The 22934-nt window shown below is 43.5% G+C and overlaps 1 protein-coding gene and 1 long non-coding RNA gene across 2 annotated transcripts; one reads left to right on the top strand and one right to left on the bottom strand.

Annotated features, from left to right (window-relative positions):
- Positions 1-3337: 3337 nt before the first annotated feature.
- On the bottom strand, positions 3338-8351 carry WNT8A (Wnt family member 8A). The gene is made up of 6 exons (XM_074312192.1): positions 8284-8351; positions 8155-8188; positions 7807-7945; positions 6531-6656; positions 5682-5824; positions 3338-4514 (listed from the first exon to the last, which is right to left on the bottom strand). The coding sequence occupies exons 1-6, from the start codon at positions 8349-8351 to the stop codon at positions 3969-3971; spliced, it is 1056 nt and encodes a 351-aa protein (XP_074168293.1). The 3' UTR covers positions 3338-3968.
- LOC141567116 (uncharacterized) lies at positions 4153-7247 on the top strand. The gene is made up of 3 exons (XR_012489511.1): positions 4153-4245; positions 5800-5958; positions 6560-7247. It is a non-coding gene; the product is annotated as an uncharacterized LOC141567116 (long non-coding RNA).
- Positions 8352-22934: the final 14583 nt, after the last annotated feature.

The raw sequence follows: 22934 nt of genomic DNA, 5'->3' as shown, positions 1-22934 counted from the left end.
TTTTCTGGATCCTGTTTTTCCTTCCTTTGTCCTCTAAAATAAACACCCCTCCTTTGACATTCTCTTTGAAACTTTGACCTCTAATATAGACCCTAAAGGTTAGCCTTTTTCTTTGAGTACCCCCCGGAGAACTAGGATTCAGCCCTCCCACGCCAGCAGGGGCCAGGCTATCTGCTTTATCATTCTAAGGAAGGCCTTTGCAAGTCAAAAGTTAAGTTTCTTCATTCTAGAGGAGGGTTGAGAAATGTGACTCTCCTATTTGAGGGAGGAAGAGGACACCTTTCACTGCATATGAATAGCAGTCACTCTACAAAGCCGTCAAGACAGTTAATATCAGCCAGAGATCCTTGGGCTCCCAGAGTGTAAATGATGTATAAGAGATTATGGGTTTATGTGGCAGAAGGCCTGAATTCAAATCCATCTCCCTATATTTAATTTTAGTTTTGGTGCTTCTGAGCTAGTTTCCTCAGTACTAAGAGGAGGATAATTGTAACACTTTAATTGGCTATTTCTGAGGATAGAAGGAGATAGTATACATTATGTATGTGACACTTAGTAGGTGCTTAGTTACTTCCTTTTCACTCTTACCTGTATGATCACCCACCAGCAAGCCCTGAGGGAATTGACAGGGGACTGTAGGAGCTCTAGGGAAGGGCTGCAGGGTTTTCTTAGGCATCTCTAATTCTACCCACAGCAAAGGTCAGATGGAAAGGAGGAGGAGGAGGAGGAGGAGGAGGAGGAGGCGGCAAAGAGGCAAGGAGGCAAAGGAGAAGAGGCTTTGTAGGGGCCTGATAAGCATAAGCATATTTTCCGTTTTAATCTAGACTGAGAAAATACAGACTTCTGTTCTGCAGGTGATGTGAAGTGGTGCTTGGATTTACTGAAATATGGGAATAGGCTCATGGACAGGTTTCTTTCATTGAATTGAGTCCTTTCTCAGCAATTCTTTAAGATCCACCATCAGATAGTGTCCCATCTGTCTGTCTTGGGTCCTGAACCTATTGAACGTGGGGGTTTTACTGTTCTGTCACCTTAAGGACAGTCAGTTTGTTAAGGATGAGCCAAAAGGCAAGGGGTGTAGGGTGGTAACTAATGAGTCTGAATGACACTGTAATGCCTTGGAACGAATCCCTGACAAGAAGGTGATGGATGTAGAGAAATCTGAATTCCTTTAGTTTCTGGCCCAGGGTCCATTTGGGAAGATTGGTTGATGTGATTGCCACGAGGGTTAAGATGAATGAGAATGGAAGAGGCTTGGAAGGAGTGGGACTATGAGCTTTTTTGGGAAGTAGGCTAACTTTTCATGGAGTTCCCAATTGCTCTGGGTTTCATTAGTGAAAACCTCAGATATAAACCCCCAGAAAACACAAGGCATATTCTTGAATGACAGTTTGGCAGGGCAGCAGGGATGGTTTTGTTTCTGAAAATACCCTCTAAGATTATTTGGGAGTCCCAGCAAGGTTCTGGGGAAAATGTCAAAGCATCAGTTATCTGGGTTCTTTGGATGGAGATTTAGTTAGGAATAAAGACAGAAAATCTAGGTTGTTCATTTGCCTAGCGTGACTCAGGTTTCATGGTTGTTATGTGTTTATTGAGGGTTTCACCTCAAGGCCAGGTAATTTTATGTGTTTTTGTTTCTCTGAGTGGCAGGGAAATAATCTTTCCTTTTGGTTACCAATTTCTTTACCATATTTTTTGTGCTTAGATAGTATCTCTTGCACTCCCCCTTCTACTATCTTTACAAATACACACATGCCCACACACTTCCTGTCATTAATGTGTGTGTGTGTGTGTGTGTGTGTGTGTTACCTTCCTTAGAAGGAGGGAGGCAGAGGAAATCTTCCATTTTCTAAAAAGACTTATTTAAATGTGTTTTTCCAGGACCCATCACCTCCAACTCAAGTAGTTGTTTCAATCTAGTTGTGGAGGGCACAGCTCACATGGGATGTGGGGATCCAATCGGCAACCCTGTTAAGAGCACCGCGCTCTAACCAACCGGCCGCCCCTCTTCCATTATTTTTGATGTAGGCTAAATTTTTATGGATTTCTTCTTGTCTCTGCTTTCTGGCACTTGTGGCCGTTTTAAATGCACCAGAAGTAATAGAGAGCAGAGTGGACTCTCAAACTACCTGCTCATGGTTTCTCTTGAGATGCCAACTTCCTTAATGAACATTTTACCTTCCTTTCATTCAAAAAAATAAAATAAAAAAGGCTTGGTATTCCCTGTAGGCATTTAAAAAAATAAATTATTCTTTTTGGTGACAAAAATATTTATTGTTGCCAAATGTAAAAATACAGAAAAACACAAAAAGAAAAATAAACCACTATTTTGATATTACCTGTTAACAAGTATTTTTATATCGTTTAAAACAAAATTGGGTTCATCCTGCACATGGTGTTTTGTAATAAACTTTATTCACTTAATTATATCATGCATGTTTTTCATGTTACTAAATATTTCTCCAGAATATTTTAATGCTTAGTATTCCATTATAGGGGCCATAATATAACTAGTTTGCCCTACTGTTGAATATTTAAATTGTTTTCTCATTTAAAACATTAGCTGAGAGCATTTTCCCACTCTTGGTGATCAGTCATTTTACTTGTTTATTCACATACCTAAAATACCTCCTCCCTGCAGGGTGCTCGCAGAGGAGACACCCCCAAGGCTGAGATGCTCAGATTTAGACCAGTGACTGTGCCCCCAGGGCTCTCTTTATGGAAAACTACTTCTCCCCCAAAGATCGCCAGTGGAAGGTGTAGAAGTGCAAATGAGGACGGTAGAATCCACAACTTTCCTGGTCTCTTGCCCTGGGGCCCAGGTCTTTGGTGTACAGACACCCCAGGAAGCCCAAGTTAAGAGAGTAAACACACTTTGAATATGGTTCAAGTTCAAAGGGCTCCCTTGTTTCTCAAGTTGCTTAGGTTGCATTAAAATAACACCTTCTAAATCTGGGAGTCTGGATTCTTTACCTATTGGCCAGTTCCTCGGTCTCAGTTTTATTATCTGTCAAACACTGATACCAGGGGGGTTGGATAGTTCAGTTTCTCCCTTAGCCATGTGCATAGGGATACAAGAGCAGGGGTTCTTATTCCTTTTCCGATTCTAAGTTTTCCAAAGAGAAAATAAAAGCTCTCAGCCATATATATATATATATATATATATATATATATATATATATATATATATATATATATTCTAGAAGCATTTATTGCAAAACAAAGTTGAGTTCCCAATCTGGGAAAATAACAAAATAGAGTCGTTTTACAGCTCTTTGGGAGAAAACTCTCGGGGGTTTGGGGAGGCTTGTCTGGATAAATTGTAGTCCCCTGTCCACTTACTACGACTATTATCCCCTTTCCATGGCTCCAGAGGTGGTTTCTGAGCTGGAAAAGTCCTCAGGTAATGTTGGGTCCTGGTTTCCCCAGGGTTGGGTGGGAAGAACTTCTAAAGTGCATACACTCAGGTGAAAAACCCAACACCCTAAAATCCTCCCAGGTACCTGGTCTCTGCCCCACTTATCTGCGTGAACTTGCAAGCTGGTCTTTCTGGAGCCAGAGTAGGGGAAGCTTGCTCCTTCAGGAGCCTGGACAGGACTCTCACTTTTTGCTTCCATTCCCTCTGATGCTCAGCAGCACAGCTGGTGTAACGTAGTCTGACACTTACCGGGTCCCTCTGGATATGGCACCAAACCACACAAGGTATAAAAGTACAGGCACAGAGACCAGGAAGTAACTTGGAGGAAGATGAAATGGGGTCTGCCCAAGTTAGGAAGCCCAGGTTCCCATTGCAGCTCTGCCAAGAATATGCTGTATAATCTTGGGCCTCAATTTCCCCACGTATGGCAGATATCAAGAGAATTATATCACACCAACCCTGTGATTTTCCAATTGTTTTCAAATCTCCTCTCTCCAGGAGAGAAGCTGTATCCCCTCCATTGTCATGCAAGTGAGTTCGTGGGGCATTATCAGGTACTGCCATTGCCCCTGGACAAAGGACTGCCTGGGGAGCGCGTGCAATAGTACTTGTTCACCACATGCCTACACTGGTCACACTTGACTGTACAGCACCACTGGAATTTACAGTTACAGCTGCTGGTGGCTTCCATTCTCCTCTCTTCCACCTGCAGGCCACAGTCCGTGCACAGGCGCCAGCAGTTGTGTCGTTCCCACCTGGATGTGTTGTGGCTGTTCTGCAGACACTCCCGACCCTCGGTGCCATAGACGCCCAGGCTGGAATTGCGGGTACAGTAATCTGGTGATTCCTCTAAAAAGATCAGCTCAGCCTCTACACTAGGAAGGAAGGCCTCAGTGGGTGCCCGGCGGCCCTCGGCACTATTCCCAGCCCTTAGCCGCCGCTTATCCAACTCGATTTTCAGTGCCCGGTCGTACTTGGCCTTTAGGTAGTCTCCCATCTCCCGGAAGTCAGCCAGCTGCAGCCAGCATGTCTGGATGCTGCAGCTCCCTGAGATGCCATGGCATTTGCAGGTCCTTTTCATGGTGGCTCTCACTGCCTTCACAGGGAGAGAACAAATGAGAGAATGGCTGTGGGTAGGGAACACCAAAGGCTAGGCATTCAATGGGATACTTTAGAGGTGTGCTGCTTCACTTTGGAAGAGCATCAGAATTACTTGGGGAAGCCCATGCAAAATGTTTATTCCTGGGCACTATTTCAGAGCTTCTCAATTAGAATGTTCAAGGATTTAAAGGCCTCGGTATTGGTGATTTTAGTGTCCCTGAGTGATTCTTAAGGAAAGCCAGGCAAGTCCTGAAACGGTTACTGGAATCAGGAAACATAGGCTTCAGGCCCAACTTTCATTACTTGTTGAGCTTGTTTCTTTATCTGCCCAATTGGATCAAGAATGATCAAGAAAGTACTGTATAAATTGTAAAGAAAAAGGTGATCATAGGCACTCTTATTGTCTTGAAGCTCGGGGTTAGAGTATTTGTGGGGGTCTGGATTTGTGCTCTGGGCCCTCTCCCAGAGGGAAGAAATCTCCTGGAGTCTGAACCCCTGCCCCAAGGCAATTACCCATGGTTGTAATTGCCTTGGAAACCTCTTCCCCTTGTCCTGGGGAACCAGGACATCTAGGTATAGGTTCAAAGGGGAAATTCCTATGCTCTGACCTCTAAGTCCAATTTGCTTCCAGATCTGAGTTCAGAACACTTCAGGGATTGCCACCCCACCAGAAGTCTTAGGGGAGACTAGACCCTCTAGAGAAACCTAGATCAGTCCCAATGCCTTGAAGCCCAGACTAACTAACTTTAGGACAGGGGCTGCATAATAAGCCCCTGTTAATTTCCTAGAACACACAGTTGAAAGGGTTAAAAATTTAAGTCGCGGAAGCAAAGCTTTGATTTTGTATTATTCTGTGTTCTCAGAACTTGCCTGTGGAGGGGCCAGAGCACAAGGTTTAGTGGTAAGAGGACTAGACCAGAAGATCTGAGTTCATTTCCTGGCTCTGATGCTTATTAGGTATATTGCCTTGGCTAAGCCGCTTGGCTCAGCCTTAACTGGCTTTGTCATCCAGAGAATGGGGTAGCCATCCCAGTCCTGCTGGGTAGTGTGAGGATGAAACGTGGATATGAGACAGCTCATGGTAAGTTGTGAAGGGCTGAACAGATGTGAGGCCATTGCCAGTACTGAGCCTGAAGGCTCACTGGCTAACTCCTATACCCACCAGCCTGCCTGCCCTGTTGTTGTGGAGATTCATCAGGGCTCTGGCATCCTTTCCCTTCTCCAGGCTGTCCACAAAGAGTTTGGAGATCTTTTCCCCAAATTCTACATTGTCGCTGCAGCCTCCCCAGATCCAGCCATGGCCTCCTACACGTAAGGAAAGAATAAGTTCTGCATACAGTTCCCTGCTAAGTCCCAGGAGAAGAAGTCACAGTCATCTTGGCTGACACAGCCAAGCCATCCCCAAGAACCGTCGCTGAAGGGAAGACAGGAAAATGGAGGTACTTGGTGTAAGTGGGGGGAGTCCTGTTCCCAAAGCCAACTAACTGTCCACCCATCAGGCACTTCCCAGCTCTAGGCAATTAGTCTCTATTCCCATAGTAAAAGTAGGCACACTGGGAATGGCCCAGATGATCTCAAAGGTTCCTGGCAGCTTGGACGGTCTGGATTCTGCACCATTATCCTACAAGTCTTGTTAAGAGTCACCTCTTCCCTCATTAGTGACAAATCTGAATAAGTCTCTTAGGTGACAAATCATTGAGTAGCTCTGGATTATGGACAAGCCATTCTAAGCCTGAAATATGAGGGTTTGCTTTAAACTCTTTGGCTTCCTCATTCCTAGATGCCGTGTTGGTTTTAGGGCTCAGTGCTGCTTGCTGATTCTGGCATCAGGGACCCAGGCTCAAGTCTCAGGAGAGTTTAGGTCCAGGAGTTCCCACCCATGAGGTCGCTGTTGGAGTTCAGGGGTTTGAGGGAGCTGGAGCTGTGTCCCTCAGCATTTCCCTGGGAGATTTTGGCCTGCACTCAGCTTTGCTCCCTTCACCTCTTCCTCCTATCAGAGCGGCCAGCTTACCTGTTTTTCCATTTTTTGACTCATCACAGCCACAGTTTTCAAAGTCGCCCATGCTACAGTTCTTGGTGATGGTGTGCATGACCCCAGCGGAGCTGATGGCATGAATGAAGGACGTCTCCCTGGTGGCTTTGGAGAGAAAAGGGGCACTGGAGACTTTGACCCTGATGACCCAAAGCAGAGGCTATGGAAAAGCAGTGCTGTTTCTCTCCCCTGACCCCTGCCTTCTTTGGGTTTAAGAGAATGCTCTTCTACTTGAGAGAACAGTGCATATCTCCTTTACTTCATTCTTATTTCATTCGGGCACCCCTATGCTGCAGATGGAGAAAGTAAAACTCAGAGATAGAGTGATGAGAGCAAGGCCGCTTGCCTCACCAACTGCGGTGTCGGGACCAGGACTCTCCTCCTGAAGCCCAGCCTGGGTCTTTGTCCATTAGCCACTACGTTTGGTCCTCCGGCAGTGAGGACTCAGGGCCATGAGGCTGTCTTAGGAAAGCGAGAAGGACCTTTTCTTCTTTCTGACATGAAGCTAGAGCCATGTAATAATTATAACGATCAACGCTATCACTTACTGAGCTCGTATCTTATTAAACTGTAAACATGTACCATTTCATTTCCACAAACTCCCCACTCTGTCTGTATACCCCATGGGGAGATATTTCTTTTTGTCCTCATCTTTTTTACTCCTTCCCCCAACTCTTCTCAGGCAACTCTTTATTATTCCTAACATAAGTGACGTTTATGCAATCTGTTACACATAGTTACAAACAGCTGCACAAGTTCACACACACACACACACACACACACACACACACACACACCACCTGAGGCACAGCTCACTGGGATCTCCCAGCTTCTCTGTTGGGGTTTTGTGAGAGCTGGGCAGATGGGAAACTCCCTCAGCAGCTGCAAACACAGAAGTTTTCTGCATTTTTATTTCATGCAAATGAGCACATAAGTATGTACAAACACACAAATACAGGCATGCATTAAAAGTAGAATAATTATTCCATTTGTGTAGAAATATCTTTGTATTCACCTCATTTAACCCTTATAATACTCCTGGTGAGCTAAATAGAGCTGGCTTTATTGACCAAATGACAAGCTGAGGTTGAGAGAGGGGAAGTAAGTCACTCAAGGTCACACAGCCAGGAAGTGGCAGGTCAGCAGATCACTAGTAACTTTTTCATTTCACTGTGCACATACATGCTCCACATACAACTTACTGCAAGCCCACCTTCATGCACACAGACCCCCTTGTACAGGTACACAAACTTACCACTTCTCAGCCTGTTGTGAGTGGAGAGCTGCAGAGCGTTTTCAGGGCAGTTCCAGCGTTCCCAAGCAAACTGGAACTTACACTCCTCAATGCCACTCTGGGCACCCAGGGCCACGCTGGTGGTGTAGGTCAGGTAGGCCTGGCAAAGGGAAAAGGGCTGTGAGCTTCAGCCCTGGCTCAGGTTGGGGGACAAGGCAGGATGCAAATGGGTTAGCTCTCCATTAAGGAACAATCGTGGATTCCTCTGGGTGGGGGACTTCTGGCACTGTTTCCCCTCCCCTCTTCCTTCCCCAAAAGAGTTCCCGTAGGAAACCATATGGGTAAAAACAGAAGCGGAAACCATCCTACCTTAGGACCTGTTATCAGGAAATTGTTCACTGACCTAACCAAAAAGAGAAAAAGTAAGGCAATGGTAAATAGGGATGAGAGAATGGGGGCTTCCTTGGCAGGGAGTACGGGGTGGGGGAAAGGACTTACCAGGCAGAGGCACTTAAGGTGACATAGCATATGCCCATAGTCACCCTGAGCATAAACAGGTCCCCCATGGCACTGCCCACCCTTAGGGGACCCGATTCAGCCCAGGGACAAGTCCAGAGAAAAAGTAAGAAGAGGGCAGTGTCTTTCTCAGTATTTATGTGGGAAAATTCTGAATGGCCAAGGGGGAAAAATCAACAGCTCTTCTCATTTGTCCCTCACAGGCCCGGCTGCAGGAGCCTTTGCCCCAATGGGGGATCAGGGAGGAGGGACCCAGCCCAAAGCCTCAAGGAAAGCCCCGCCCCTCCCTGCCCCACCCGCCCCACCCCGCCCCTGCAGCCTTTCTTGCCTCCCAGGCTGACAGAGGGTCTGAAGTCTTTCCATCCCCTGGAGGTTTCTTTCCTCTCTAAGTCAGACTTAAGTCTGTTTCCTCCTGAGGACTTGTTTCCAGAATCTCGTAGCCTGGAGCAGATGAGGCTCCTAACCCTGAAAGTAGATCACCCGTCCCTTAGAGCTACAGTGTCCTCATCTGACAACCAGACCCCATTCCTTGTCCTGCCTTCCTACCTAAGGTGTTAATAATTCTATACTTTACCCAAGTAAGCAAGTGCACTATTCCTGCCTCCTCCCTTGGTGATTGTAGAGTCATGGAATCATGGGACATAAAGCAGAAACACTTCAGAGGCCATCTCTGAAACAGTCTATCAAAGTAAGACTGTTCTAGCACATTCTACCAAAGTAAGTTCTGGTAAATTTCCTTCATTTCTAATAGGTTTATCATTTTGTGTTTGAGGGTTAGATCTCCAGTTTGATAGCTGCTTGTACCTTTGGACCACCCAGGGCTATATTTGAAAAGACTGATGGCTTTCTTTGAGATACCACTTTGTTGCAAGGACACCAGCTTTTTAGGCAGGAAACAGTCTTTTAGATTTAGTTTTTATTCTTAGTGCCTAAGAAGATGAATGAATGAATGAATGAATGAATGAAGGAACGAACAAATGAATGAACTTGTGATCCCTAGTAGGGACCCCAGGCACCATTAGGTAGGATTGGAGACTACAGTGAAGGGGTGGAGATCTTCCCTGGTTGGTGAAGCTCTTTCCTAGAGCTGGGGAAGGCAGACTGGAGAGATTCTGAGGCAAGTACAAACAGGAAGCCACAGTCCTCACTCATTACCCTGTGACCATGGATATCCAGATCACTTCTCAGCACCCCAAACCTGACTTGGATGAGAAAAAGGTCTCAGACATCTCCCCACCAAAGGAGTTCTGGGGCAAAGCAGTCCCCAGGCCTTTTTAGGGCAATACACTCAAAGGCCGGGTCAGGATTGGTGTTGGTCTGCAAACTGTTATCGTTCTGTGGGAAGATAAGTATGGAAATGAAAGTGTTTAGAAATTTTTATGGCAATTTGATGGAGTAATTTTAGATATGTTGAACTAATAGTAAGAAATTTGGGCTCTTATTCTGTATGTCTTTTTTTTCCTTTTTCGTTTTTCTAGTGAGATGGGCGCAAGTGTCACAAATGCAAAATGTCTTTAATGGACTAATGTCTTCATTCCAGTGATCTCTTCCTCTGCTTGCTTGTGGGCTTCTCTCCTTGGGGAAAAGAGGTGTCTAAGACTTGAGTCACTTGGGAAAAGCCCACTGAGTTTGCGTCAGTGGCTTTTTTCTGTTCCCTAGGATTCCCAATCAGAATTTAATGTTTAACTTTTACTTCCTAAGACGGCAGGGTTGATTTCCATATCACTCACTGTGGGATCAGAAAAGGGTTAGCATAAACCCCAAGGTAGTCCCTTCCCTTGAAAGAGTTTTAGGAATGACTTCAAATTCACTTCCTGTGTTTGAGCGACTGGGTCTTATTCTTCTGTGTTCCCCATAGCACTTGGCATTCAGTGGGTACTCTATGAAAATGTTCCTTTGTTTTTCTAGGAAGCAGATGGGAAGTTAGTGTGCTTTTTGTGTGCAAGCTTTGTACTTGCTCCTGCTCAGATTCTCTAAAGATCATATTTCTTTAAAAGGAATTTAAGATGTTGAGGAAAGGCCCGTGTGCCAGGTATTGGGAGCTCTCATTAGGACTTTGGCCCCTAATCTGTGTGGCCTTGGGCAAGCTATAAACTACTGCATGGACTCAGTTTCTTCATCTGTAAAATGAGGGAGTCGGGACAATGTGGAACATTGAATGACCTCTGAAGATTTCCCCAGCTCTCTTGCATGCTGTAATCCTAATTTTCAGATTTGCAGAATTTATTAATCCCAGAGGTGAGTGTAGGCTAGAAATGGGGAAGTAATGTCTGTCAGCATGGGAATCATCTTATCTCTGAATCCTTCAGTTGGCCATCAGGATAGACCTGTAAGTTGGATACCTGGAGGACGACCAATGCTTTCTTCAGAGTCCTCTGGGGCTCTGTCTCCACAAGACCTCTGTGCTGGACGTCACGAAAGTCGTTCATTGTGAGAGAAGAGCCGGAGACAGGCACTCCACACTGGAGTTTATACATCGTTTACAGCCAACCTGTGCATCCATTTCCTTACCCCCAGCTCTGTTATCGTGTTAGTTTTTAAGTGATGATCCAACCCTTGGTTTCTCTCTTCCTGGCATGGAAATCTGGAATTGAAGATTAGAGCAGAAGATGACAGTGGAGATAGGGTGGGACTGTGATAAGACAGACAGAATAGTGTCTCTGAACCAGTGATGTACTGGTAGATGTTTGACAACCACCTTTCGTGTAACAGAAGCCATGGCTGGCAGTGTTTGCTGATTTTCGTGGTGTAAATACTCTCACCATAACCAATTTCAAACAACCAGTGTGGACTTGGGAAGAGATGAACAGTCGCGCATCATTATACAGTATTTCTTCCCCCCCCCCTTTTCCACCTCCCCCCTCCACTCCAGTTCAAGCCGTTGTTTCTCAGTCTAGTTGTGTAGGACACAGCTCCCTGGCCCACGCTGGTATTAGGAGCCTTGTGCCCCCCCACCCCCTGCTGAGGCAGTCGGTTGCCAGTCGTCAGTCGCTCACAGCAGCTCTCGCCAGCTGGCCGCTCATGGCGGCACACGTTAACCCATGGGAGCTCATGGCAGCTCCAGGGAGAGCTGTTGTTCACAATCTTAGCTGTAGAGGGTGCAGCTCACTGGCCCATGTGGGAATCGAACCTGTAACCTCGGCGTTAGGAGTGTGGCGCTCCAGCCACCTGAGCCTCTGGAACTGAGCCACTGGGTGGGCCCCTCATTATACAGTATTTCTATCACGTAGATATAATAGATGTAAATAACCTTAAGAGTATAGATAATGGTAAAATGTAGTAAAATAATTAGGAAGTGATGAAATTTGAGTACTTGTTATCTTTGTTTTTATTATAATTTAGTTGTAAGTTTATATAATTTAATTTTTAATGATGGCTGTGTTTAACAATCAGTTTGCAAAATTCCTGAAAATTTAGCAATCAGATCTCTGAGCCGGGAGCTACCTCCCAGCACACCATTGGAGCCCTGTGTCCTCCCTCTGGGCCACTGGGAGATAAAGTGCAGAAGATCTCTTTGTGGAATTTAACATAAAATATCTGTTCCAATCACGTATAAGTCTTTAATACTTGTGAGTCATAGGTCTTGTTACCTGCCCTCAAGGAGATTAGAATCTAGTAAGTAGAAGATAAGGTATGTGTCTAACCGTAATGTAATGTAGGACAGAAAGTGGTAAGTGGAATACAGTGAATAAATGCATGTATTTCTAGAAACAGAGCTAGAAAGGAGGAAGGACCAGATAATCCCAAAGTCCCCTTCCACCATTAATGTTCCAGGATGTTGAGATTCCCGGGAGCCTATGGAAGCACTAAGGACTTTAATTAATGAGGAGTAAGCCAGCGTCACCCTTGCTGTGCCCAGCTTCAGGAAATCTAGAGGCTCTTCATAGAATGGCCTAAGGGGTCTGAGCTAGATGGTCCCATTTTATGAGGAGGTACCTGCGGTCCAGAGAGAGGGGGCTTACTCAGGGTTACACAGTGAGTTTGGGCCAAGGACCGAGGGCTTTCCTGTGGGGTGTACTCTAGGGGCTTAAATCGGGAGAGTCTTGGGCAAACTGGGATGGTTGGTCACTGTGTGAGGGTGATGGTGTGCATGGCAGGCCGAGGCTTGTTTCCAAATGTGCACTCTCACTGAACTCCCCAAGGCCTTGGTTTCTCCACATTTCTTTTCCAGGCTCTTTCCAGGGCTCTGAGCCTACAAGGGCTGCTAGACTGTAGAGTAAGTTGGTGGGGGTAGGGGTGGGAGTGGAGTGGGAGGGTGGAGGTGGCTGGAGAATGCCAGAAGAGATAGGATTTCTGACTTTTTACACTCCCCTGCTAATTAGATAAGGGGGGGTGGGAGTGGGAAGGGGGAGAATAAGCCTCCATGCATATTCTTTGGAACTGTGACACTGAGCATAACTCAGGGATTTTCAATCTCTGGTCTCCACCCCTCCTCCCTGGAAGCTTGTCTCTTCCCACCCCCTGGGGATACTTGACTCCCAGTCCAAATGCCACAGCTGCTTGAGCTCCTGACCCTCCCTTTGGCCCCCAATTTAGCCTCAGTGACTTGCAAAGTTCCTCAACAATATGCCCAGGGAAAGAAGAGGGGGATACTTTAGTTTTCTTTTTCAGATCCAGGGTTCCTGGTATAGGGAGGAAGGGAGGAGGCCCCCCAGAGTGGAAAATGGGAGCAGTTGGTGGTCAGTTGAACACATGGGCTTGTGAGGGCTGTGATACATTAGAGGGGATAGTCTGCAAGCCATGACTAGATCTGTTTCATGTTTGAAGGTGTGTTTCCTTCATCAATCTGGAAGCTTCCTCGGGCTAGGACTTGTCAGTCCCAACCATGCGGGCTCTCTCCAAGGATAGCAGCATATTTCTCCCATTAGACTGAGGTGCCCTGATGGCAGAAGCTACATCTTCACCATCAGCCTAAGAAGGTTTGGAGTTGGAGGCGCTCCTCCAAGGAGAGATTTCAGTGAGCTAAAACCCCTTTATTATATTTTTTAATTCTTTCCATTCTAAATTCCCATCTCTGAACACTGGATAGGGCCCAGAAGTTCCCAATTAATGATTCTTGATTGATCATTGGGGAAGAAAGTATGGAGATAATTGTGGGATTTTATTAGTTTTCAGAGAAATATTCAGCCACACATCCATTTGTTCATTCTAAAAATATTTACCTACTGAGTTCAGGCCAGTACCCAGCACTTATGGGTCTAAGATGAATTATCCTCAGAACAGAGCTCTTAGTCTGTTCTGAGAGAGAAAAGTATAAAACTGCTTATAACAATAAGTTATAAAGTTGCAGTGAGATAAAGTACTCTGTGGGAAGGCTGGAGGGCCAGCGACAATAATGAGGCAATTCCATAGAAGAAGACTTATGATAGGGACCTGCCATCTGGTGGCAGTGAATGGTACGGCAGGCTTTTTGTTGGGGGATTCAGTACTGCAATTTCAGCCTTTATTGAGCACCTGCCTAATGGGTAGCCCGCTCAGGGTTGGCACTATGGTGGGTACACAGTAAAGCTCCTAAAATGATCTTTGTCCTTGAAAAACTTGCAGTGTGCTTGTGGATAATTGAAAAAGTTATCAACCAAACAACAAATATTTGATGTGCACACGTGAACAAATGAGCTTAAAAAAAGTGTGCTAGTAATTCATGCTTGTTACAAAAAATAAAAATAAAAAAAATAAATAAAATGGAAATACATAATGTAAAAAATGAGAGTCTTCCGCATCCCACTCTCTTGTAGGTAACCATTATGAACAGTTTAGTGTGGATTTTTTCTCTGCATATACAAATGCTTATAGTATAATTTAAAAATAGAATTGTGCTGTTATTCCTCAACTTGATTTTTAAACTTTTATATCATGGGCCCCTTTCTATGACACTACATATCAATCTACCTTGTTTTCTCTTAATTTTTATGTTAAATCAAAATTAAGCATTCTCTTAGTTCTGTAAGTGTTCATAGTTCTATAAGGTTTGATAAGAAAAGCAACAGTCCTCTTTAACTGTTATCTCCATTTTCCTCTTAAGAGGCAACAACTTTCAATTTTTTATCCGATGCTATTAGTATTACCTCCGTATTTCTGAAAAACCTATTTGAATCCTATTTATTCATTTGTCAATTTTAGGTATTTAGGTAACTATTGACATCCCACCATGAAGATGAGGAATTGCCTTTCTTTTTTCTCCTCACCCACCAAATGCAAATGCATTTTTCTTATCCTCCCATCTCCCAATATAGTTAAATAGTAATTTTACTTAGGTCAGTATTCAGTGTTTACATTATAATCATGTAAATCATATTTATAATATAAACCAGGCTTACTTTTCTTTCCCTACAAGTCTTTTTGTTTTCTGTGGAATGAATAGTTTTCTTCTGTTGTTTGCTTAATTTTCTATGTAATTATCACCACTTCAACCCCAAACTCTGCCACTTATCTAAAATACCTCTCAAGACATTTAGTGCTCAGACCTGCTCCAATCTGCCCTAGTTATTTCTCTACACACTGCACAGCTGTCATCTTAGTATCTTCTTTCATCATCGGGATGGGGGTTTGCTTTGCTTCTCCACTTTGTTGCACATCCTGTTTCTTAAACCCTATGTCTTTCTATTTCTCTTTACGCCCTCATTTTGGTGGACAACATAGATATTTCAGTAGCTTCCTGAGAAAGGGTGTATAGAAGGCAACATTTTTGAGACCTTGCGTGTCTGAAAATTGTTATTCTACTTTCATTTGATTGATATTAAAATTTTTTTAAAAAATTACTATTTTGGTAGGGAATAGAATTGTAGGCTGGAAATAATTTTCCTACAGAATGTTGAGGTCATTGTTCCAATGTCTTCTAGTTCCCAATGTTGCTGTTGAGAAGTCTTATACCATTTTGAATGTTAGTCTTTTATAGATAACCTGTTCTTCTCTCCCTACTCCCACCCCTTTGGAAGCTTTTAGAAACTTTTCTTTATTCCCAGCATACTGAAATTTCACAATGATGTGACTTGGTGTAGAACTTTTTCATTTCTTATATTTAGTACTCATGGATTCTTCCAATCTGTAAACATGTCTTTTTGTCCTGGTGAACGTTCTTGTATTATTTCTGATACTTTCTTTCCCTTCATTTTCTATGTTCTTTTTTTCTACAGTTGTTGCGTGTGTACGTATGTGGGTATTGAACCTCCTGGACTGATCCTCTCATTTTATCTCTTCTTTCCTGTTTTCCATCTTAAAAAAAAATTTGTTGTTCTATTATCTAGGAGGATTCCTTAACTTCATCTTCCAACCTTTATATTATTTCTTTTTATAAAACCTTGATCACATCCAATTCTTTGCTTACTCCATTCCTATAATTGCATAACAACGTGGCTGGAGAGAAACACATAGTCATGCTGTTTGGTTTCACTTTACAATCATAACCACTAACCTAAAGTGGCCTCTTAATACTGCCCAGCATTCCTACTTTGTTTCCTTAGTACACTTACTCTCCCACTCTCTAGATGACTCTTTCATAGCTTCTCTTTCCTCAGATCTCTAATTCCTCCTCTCTTATTCTCGTTCTCAATCGATTTACTTTCTATTTTACTGAGAAAATAGAAACAATCAGAAGAGGACTTGCATGAGCTTCCATCACCACTTCCATCCACTTAGCTGTATCTATGCGCTAGAACCTCTCTTCTGAGGCAATGGATGAAGGGTGCTTCTATCTAGTTCTATCTAGAGTAGTCAGTCTAGGTCAATATCAGGTCCCATCCCTGACTTCTCCCGTCTCTATTGGATCCTTTCTATCAGCATATAAAAATAGCTTTCCCCCATTAAAAAAAAATCATCTCTTGATCCTACTACTCTCTCCACTACCACTCCATTTTTCTTCTTCTCTTTATAGCAAAACTCTTTGAAACAGTTCTCCCTACGTACTGTCTCTAATTTCTCTCTTTCCCTTCTCTCTTAAACGTAGTTCAGTTAGTCCTTCACTCTCATCCATTCCATTGCAACTACTTCAGATCTCCACATTGTCAGATCCAGGGTGAGTTCTCAGTCCACACTTTATCTGATCCTACAGCAGTATTTGATATGGGTGGTCTGCTCTCCTTGTAACCATTGCTTCTTTCAGCTTCCAGGACTCCGTAGATGCCTGGTTTTTCTCACTGTTGAGTTTTAGGAGTTCTTTTTATATTTTGGATCAGATACGTCCTTCGCAAATATTTTCTTCCAGTCTGTGGCTTGTCTTTGCATTCTCTTGATGTTATGTATGTTTTTTTAAACCACAATTAAAAATATAATAATATAGAAATTATTTGTTTCATGGAAGTTTGATGGAACTTACCAATAAAACTCTCTGAACTTGATATTCTCTTTAAAATTGATCTTTAAAAACTCTTCTGGTTTCTTTTATGGTAATTGAGCTATGGTAATTTATATATTCATAAAAAATAATTGATTATACCATAAGTAAAATCAAAAGACAAATGAAAAATTGAGGGGAAAGATTTGCAATTCATATTACAGATAAAGGCTAATCTACCTAATATAGTATAGAAACTGAGAAAAGACCACAACTCAATAGAAAAATTGACAAAGGCCATGGATAGACCATTCAAGGTCAAAAAAAAAAAAAAAAAAAAGACACTTCAACATATGAAAAGATGTTCAAGTTCAGTCACAAAAAGAGGAATATAAATAGGAACTACCCTGAGGTACCATTTCCCACCTATCAGACTAGCAAAACACCAAAAGTTTGATAACATGCCATGTTAGTATGCCTGTGGAGAAATAGTCAGACTCATTCCCATTGCTAAAAGGAATGCAAAAATGCCATAACCTCTGACAAGGGAAATCTGGAGGTATTTTTGAAAATTATAGATGCATTTACCATTTGCTCCAGAATACCACTTTTGGGAAGCTATCTGCAGATACAACTTCACAAGTACGAAATGACACATGTACAAGATTCTTCATTGGGGCACTATTTATAATAGCAAGAGACAGAAACAACCCAGCAACAGAATGGATAAAATAAACTATCCACACAATGGTATACTCTGAGGCCCTAGAACAGTAGTCAGGACTATCCCTCTCTATGTACTGTTATGGAGAGATCACCAGGACATACTGCTAAGTGAGGAAGTGAGGTGCAGAGCAGTGTGAAGAGTGTGCCCCTTTTGTATCAAGACAGGGAGTAAGATCAAATATATGGTGATGGAAGGAGAACTGACTCTGGGTGGTGAACACACAATGGGATTTATAGATGATGTAATACAGAATTGTACACCTGAAATCTATGTAATTTTTACTAACAATTGTCACCCCAATAAATTAAAAGAAAAAAAGGAGACATAACAACTAAATGTAAAAAAAGAAGGGAGTAAGAAAAATATATGTTAATATTTGTTCGTATTAGCATAAAGAAACAGGAATAATACATGAGAAACTAATAAAAGTGGTTTTCTATAGGCTCAGAGATAAGGTAGGTAGGATATGGGTAGATGTGGACAAAATGGAAGCGAGACTTCTTTTTATATTATTTTGATTTTCAAATGTGAATTATTACTCATTTAAAATTATTACAATTTAATATATCCATTAGGTTAAAAATTATTATTATTATTTTAATTTTATTGGGGAAGAGTGTGTTTTTCCAGGGTGTCAAGTCGTAGTTTTTCAATCTAGTTGTGGGGGGCGCAGCTCAGCTCCAAGTCAAGTTGGTGAGCACTGCGCTCTAACCACTGAGCAAACCGGTCGCCCACCAGCGACTCAGCTCCAAGCTCAAGCTGTTGTTTTCAATCTAGTTGTGGAGGATGCCGTTCACTGGTCCATGTGGGGATTGAACCAGCGACCTTGTTAAGAGCTTGTGCTCTAACCAGCTGAGCCATCCAGCCACTCCTAAGTAATTATCTTAAAGTGTTGAAGAAATATGTTAGGTATAGTAGGATTGCTGCTATTCAAGATACAAAGAATGATCCTTGCTCTCAGAAGAAATTTATATCTGGAAAATATAACAATATACATGAAACGTTTTTAAACTTGACAATACTGAAGTAGGAGAGGGTCTGACAAGTACTGAATGATGGCTCTGACCCTAAGTTCCATGGGATTCATGTCTGGACTTGGCCTCAGGCAGGAGGAGATATTGGCTGGGCTTTGAAGGACAAACAAGAACTGGATAGAAGGGTGGACACAGGTCACTTCAGGTACAAACTCAACTATAACCTTGTATATAGAAGATAATAAGTAGCCCTTCTGATATTTCTCAAAATACTTAGGCATTAAGTTTAAAGTAAAGCAGGTATTTAAAGACAAGGCATCAGCTATGCAAAGACTAGGGGGAGCAGGCTCCTTAGCAGAGGAACCCCAAGGGCAAATGCTCTGAGATCTAGATGGGGTCCAGGAGAGAGCTGAGAAAGGTGAGGGGAGCAACAGAGCCAGATCACATGGCCCCTTTATTCTAGGTGCAATGGGAAGTCATTGTAGGGTTTTAAGTATATGTCTGAGGAGTAAGGGGAACCTGACTCACATTTTAAAAAGATCATTCTGGCTGCTGTGTGGACAATGAATTGGGGGAAGGGCCAGAAAGATTGAGATCTCTCTCTCAAAAAGAACTGATGATTTGTTGGTACTTAATTTACCTTTCTCCCTCATCCCCAATGCGCACCTCAGTCTCAGCATTTTCCAGCCTGTGTGACTGGGGAGAAGGGTGATGGTATCGCCTGAGAAGTCAGGGCTTCATTTGGTGAGAAAGGTGATGGTAGAAGAGCCCAGTGGGAATGTTTAGTTGGTCATTGGAAACTTGGCTCAGAAGTTGGGGAGAAAGGACATATTATTGAAGATCTAAATTTGGGAGTCTTTTGCAGAGAAGAAATAGTTGAAGCTGTGAGATTGTATGAGGCATCCGAGGAGGGAATTGAGAGAAAGGCGCAGAGGTCCAAAGACAGATTCTCAGTGAAGCGACACCAGCAAAGAAAGGGAGATGAATAGAGTCAGGCTGCAGCCCCAGGAAGTGCGGAGTCCCAGGACAACGTAAGCTGAGGGGGGAGTGAGGGCCAGCCGAGTGATGACGCTGTAGCTGTGTGGCAAAAGGGCAGTCATGGCAGGCTGGTGTTCTCAGGAAGGCTCACGGCAGAAACAGGACTTGGAGACAGGTAGACGGAGGATGGACATGCAGTCAGGGAGTTCCCAGAGTAAAAAGTGCAAGAACCAAGGTTCAACAGGCAATTCTGACCATTGAATGCATGAGCAGGTCAGGGAGTTGTTCAAGTTTGTGAATGGAGGGTTCCAGCCAGGAAGTCTTAGGTGATAAATGTGTGTAGAAAGAGTTGCGTCAGTTTGTTGATCAACACATATATTTTTTGAACAGCTCTGTGTACCTGGCAGCAGGGTAGGTGCTGGGAACATATCAGTGAACCAACAGACCAAGGCCCCAGCCTCCAGAGCTTACCCTTTAGCAAATCAGCCAGGTCTCCCCAAGTAAGCAGAGGAGTGTAGACTTTATCCTGTGGGATGTCGCTCTCATGTGGCCCTATGATGGGGGCTGGATAGAGAGATGTCCCCAGCCTGCAGGGGATATGGAAGGGAGTGTATGCAGAGGAAATGCAGGCTGTCGAAGGGTCTCTAACAACTGCATGAGCATGTGAGCCTGAACTGTGAACACACAGACTAGGATGAATGTATTGGAAAGGCAGGAAAGTGGTCGGAGTTTCTTGAGAAAGTCATTCGTGTGGAGAGATTGACAGCTGATTTATAACCTTTGCAAGGGGAATTTGCATTTTAGAAGAGTAAAGCCTTTGTTTGGCTTCAGCTGCAGGAATGAAACTGATGATGGAATTATTGGCTTGAGTCAGTAGGAAGAAGAGGTATTTGGTATAGAGGATAGTGACAGACTTTTCTGGCTCTGAAATCACACCTTTTCGGGAGCTGTCTTCCTCCTCAGAGGCCCGCTCTTACCTTCCATGTGATGTGAGCAGTACTGCTTCAATCTCTGGACATCATTTTGACCATTTGGTAGTGGAAATTGGAAGTCTTGGTTTTCTAGAGATAAAAATCATTCCCTCTTAATTGCGAAATGACTATAACCCTGTTTGCCCTGCAAACTCAGCTGTCCCAGAGAAAACAACGGAGAGGGGATAAAGAGAAATGGGCAAAAAGCAGGAGGTTACGGTCTTAAAAATTCTGTGTAGAAGTCGAAAGGGAAGTTCGAGGAAACAGACAAAGGTTCTTCCTGAGCTTGGGACCAGCAGGGAATGATGCTACTTCCTCAAATACGTATTTTTAAAAAACAGTGGACAGCCAGGACCAAGAGGAAGAGTAACCAACTCATCCCATTTTTCCCTGGACTTACCCAATTTTAACACTGAAAGTCCCACCTTTGGGGAAAACTGGGACAGTTTATCATCCCATCAGATGTGGGCTCTAGCTTTTCATCTGTCATTAACTCCCTTCTCCTATAAGCCTGAGTTTCCTCTCAGTTGTAAAGTAGGGTACCTGGAGAAGATGATATGGAAGAGCCCTTCCAGCCCTGATGAAACAATCTGGAAATTTGTCCAGGCTACCTAACATCCGGACTTTCTCTTGGAGCTTGCCCTGAACTTGGGCAGAACCAATCTTACCACCAGAGGGCGCACCCAAAGGCTCAGGGACCAGCAAGTTCTTCCACAGACCCTCCTTTCTTACAGATTCTTTTGTGACATTTAACATCAGCAAACAGTGTATTATAGTTATTAGTTGTTAAGTACAGAATAAAGTGAAGATTATTGTTCCTAGTTGTCAGATTGTTTCAAGGAATATGTAAACTAAAAAGAAGAAAGTTAGTAAGAAAAATAAATTTCTCAAAGCTCTCAGCGGGCACTATATTCATTTAAATTATAGCCTATACAATCGTATTGGAATTATATGTGGTTATAATTTCTATTCAGAATTTTATTTGGCTACTAAAAGAATGATTTCTGTCTCTCAGTCTTTTAATATCGAATAGAAACTGTTTCTCTGTTGTAAATCTAAGTACATACTGTTTTGAAATTGCCCTTTTATGCCAGCTTTATAAGGTCATCATCTTTTGGCAAGAATTTCAAAACCAATGAATTTTGAAAGTAGTTTCATTGCACTTTTTGAGAGTTAGCAGAGGCATAACAGAAGCTCCTAGACCCTGAAGCCAGACTGCCTGCCTGCGTTCACATCTCAGCTCTGCGACTGACTAATACCCTCACTTTTCTATACCTCTGTTTTCATCTGTAGAATGGGGATGATGTGGATGGTACCTACTTCATGCAGATGTCACGAGGACTAGACGAGCTGCTGTGTGTGAAGTGCTCAGACCTCTGCTTGGCACACGGTGAGCACTCTGTAAGTGTTATAGTGCAGTGCCAGGTCCTTCCGCACAGGATTTTCATTTGTTTTGCTCACTTATGTAACCCCAGTGCCTAGAACTGTGCCTCGCTCATAGCAGGCATGTAACAAATACTTGTCAAATGACAGTCTGTGTCTTGGGAATAGATATTCAAAGAGTTATGCAGTTATTTGTGAAGTTTTTCAAGCCCATGGGATTTATCTATTTTAACCCTTTAATTTTTACAAAGGAAAAACTGAGGCCTAGAGAGAAGGAATATTCCCAATATCAGATGAGCTTTGTTGGCAATAGAATTAAATATGAAATCTTTGTCAGGAATGGAAAGCACTAGACAGGACCGCTGTTTCGCCATTTTCCCTCTCTCTCTCTGTCTCTCTCTTTACCAGTTGTTCCTGTCCCAATATTTATCAGAACCTCTGGTGTAGAAATGCTCAGCTTGCATTTGAGCAGATGCCCTGGTATCTGAAGGTACAGCATCCTTCAGACGCACAACAGGCAGAAACAGCTTGTTCCCACAGGAACAAAATGGCTTGCACTGAGAGAATATGGATGGCTGTGTTCATGCCATGTCCTTGGCTCCTGTGTTTCCACTCGCTCTGATGTCTGCTCCTCTTTCCTTCCTCAGAAAGCCTGGGACTTCATGTGTGTCACCTAAACTCCCACAGCCACTCCAGAAATAAACACTGCGCTGGTTTTGCACTAACACAGACCTGGTTTCAAATCCCTTTTCAACCACTGACTACCTGTTTGACTTTTCTGTGCAAGTTCTTTTGCTTTCAAAGCGTGAGTTTGGGCTTCTATAAAATGGGCATAATGCCACCATACTTACAGTGAAGGCAAGCGTTAGCAATAATATGGGGCCTACTGATTTGATTGTTCAACGTGATGAATGAAAATAAGACCCACAGAGAGGTATGCTGTCGTTGCATGTTGGGTTCTCTAGGAGACAAACTCCGAGATGGAGGGTTGCAGACAGGACACTTGTAAGAGAGTGCTCTTGGGATCAACGCCTGTCGAAAGAAGGGAAAGGAAATAGGACTTGGCGGAAGAAGCTGGGCTCTGACACAGGCCCAGTGAAGACCTCAGCTGACAACCCACAGGGAGCTCTAGAGCTGGGATGGGCCTTCAGAATTGTTACCAGTTGAGGTGAGGGAGCTGGGCCTTCAGACCATCCATGTTATCAATTATTGGGTACAGGCTGGTCCTGGAAGTTTTCTTCAGCCAAGGCATTCTCCAAACAGGGCTGATAGCTGAGGGTCATGGCAGCATTCCCAGAAGCTGGAGGAGTGAGTCTGCATTCCTGAAGGGG

Source organism: Rhinolophus sinicus, linkage group LG10 (genome assembly GCF_036562045.2).
Source record: "Rhinolophus sinicus isolate RSC01 linkage group LG10, ASM3656204v1, whole genome shotgun sequence".
In the NCBI taxonomy this organism is placed as follows: domain Eukaryota; kingdom Metazoa; phylum Chordata; class Mammalia; order Chiroptera; family Rhinolophidae; genus Rhinolophus; species Rhinolophus sinicus.
The sequence above is the reverse complement of the archived record's forward strand: the minus strand, read 5'-3'. Positions and strand labels throughout refer to the sequence as shown.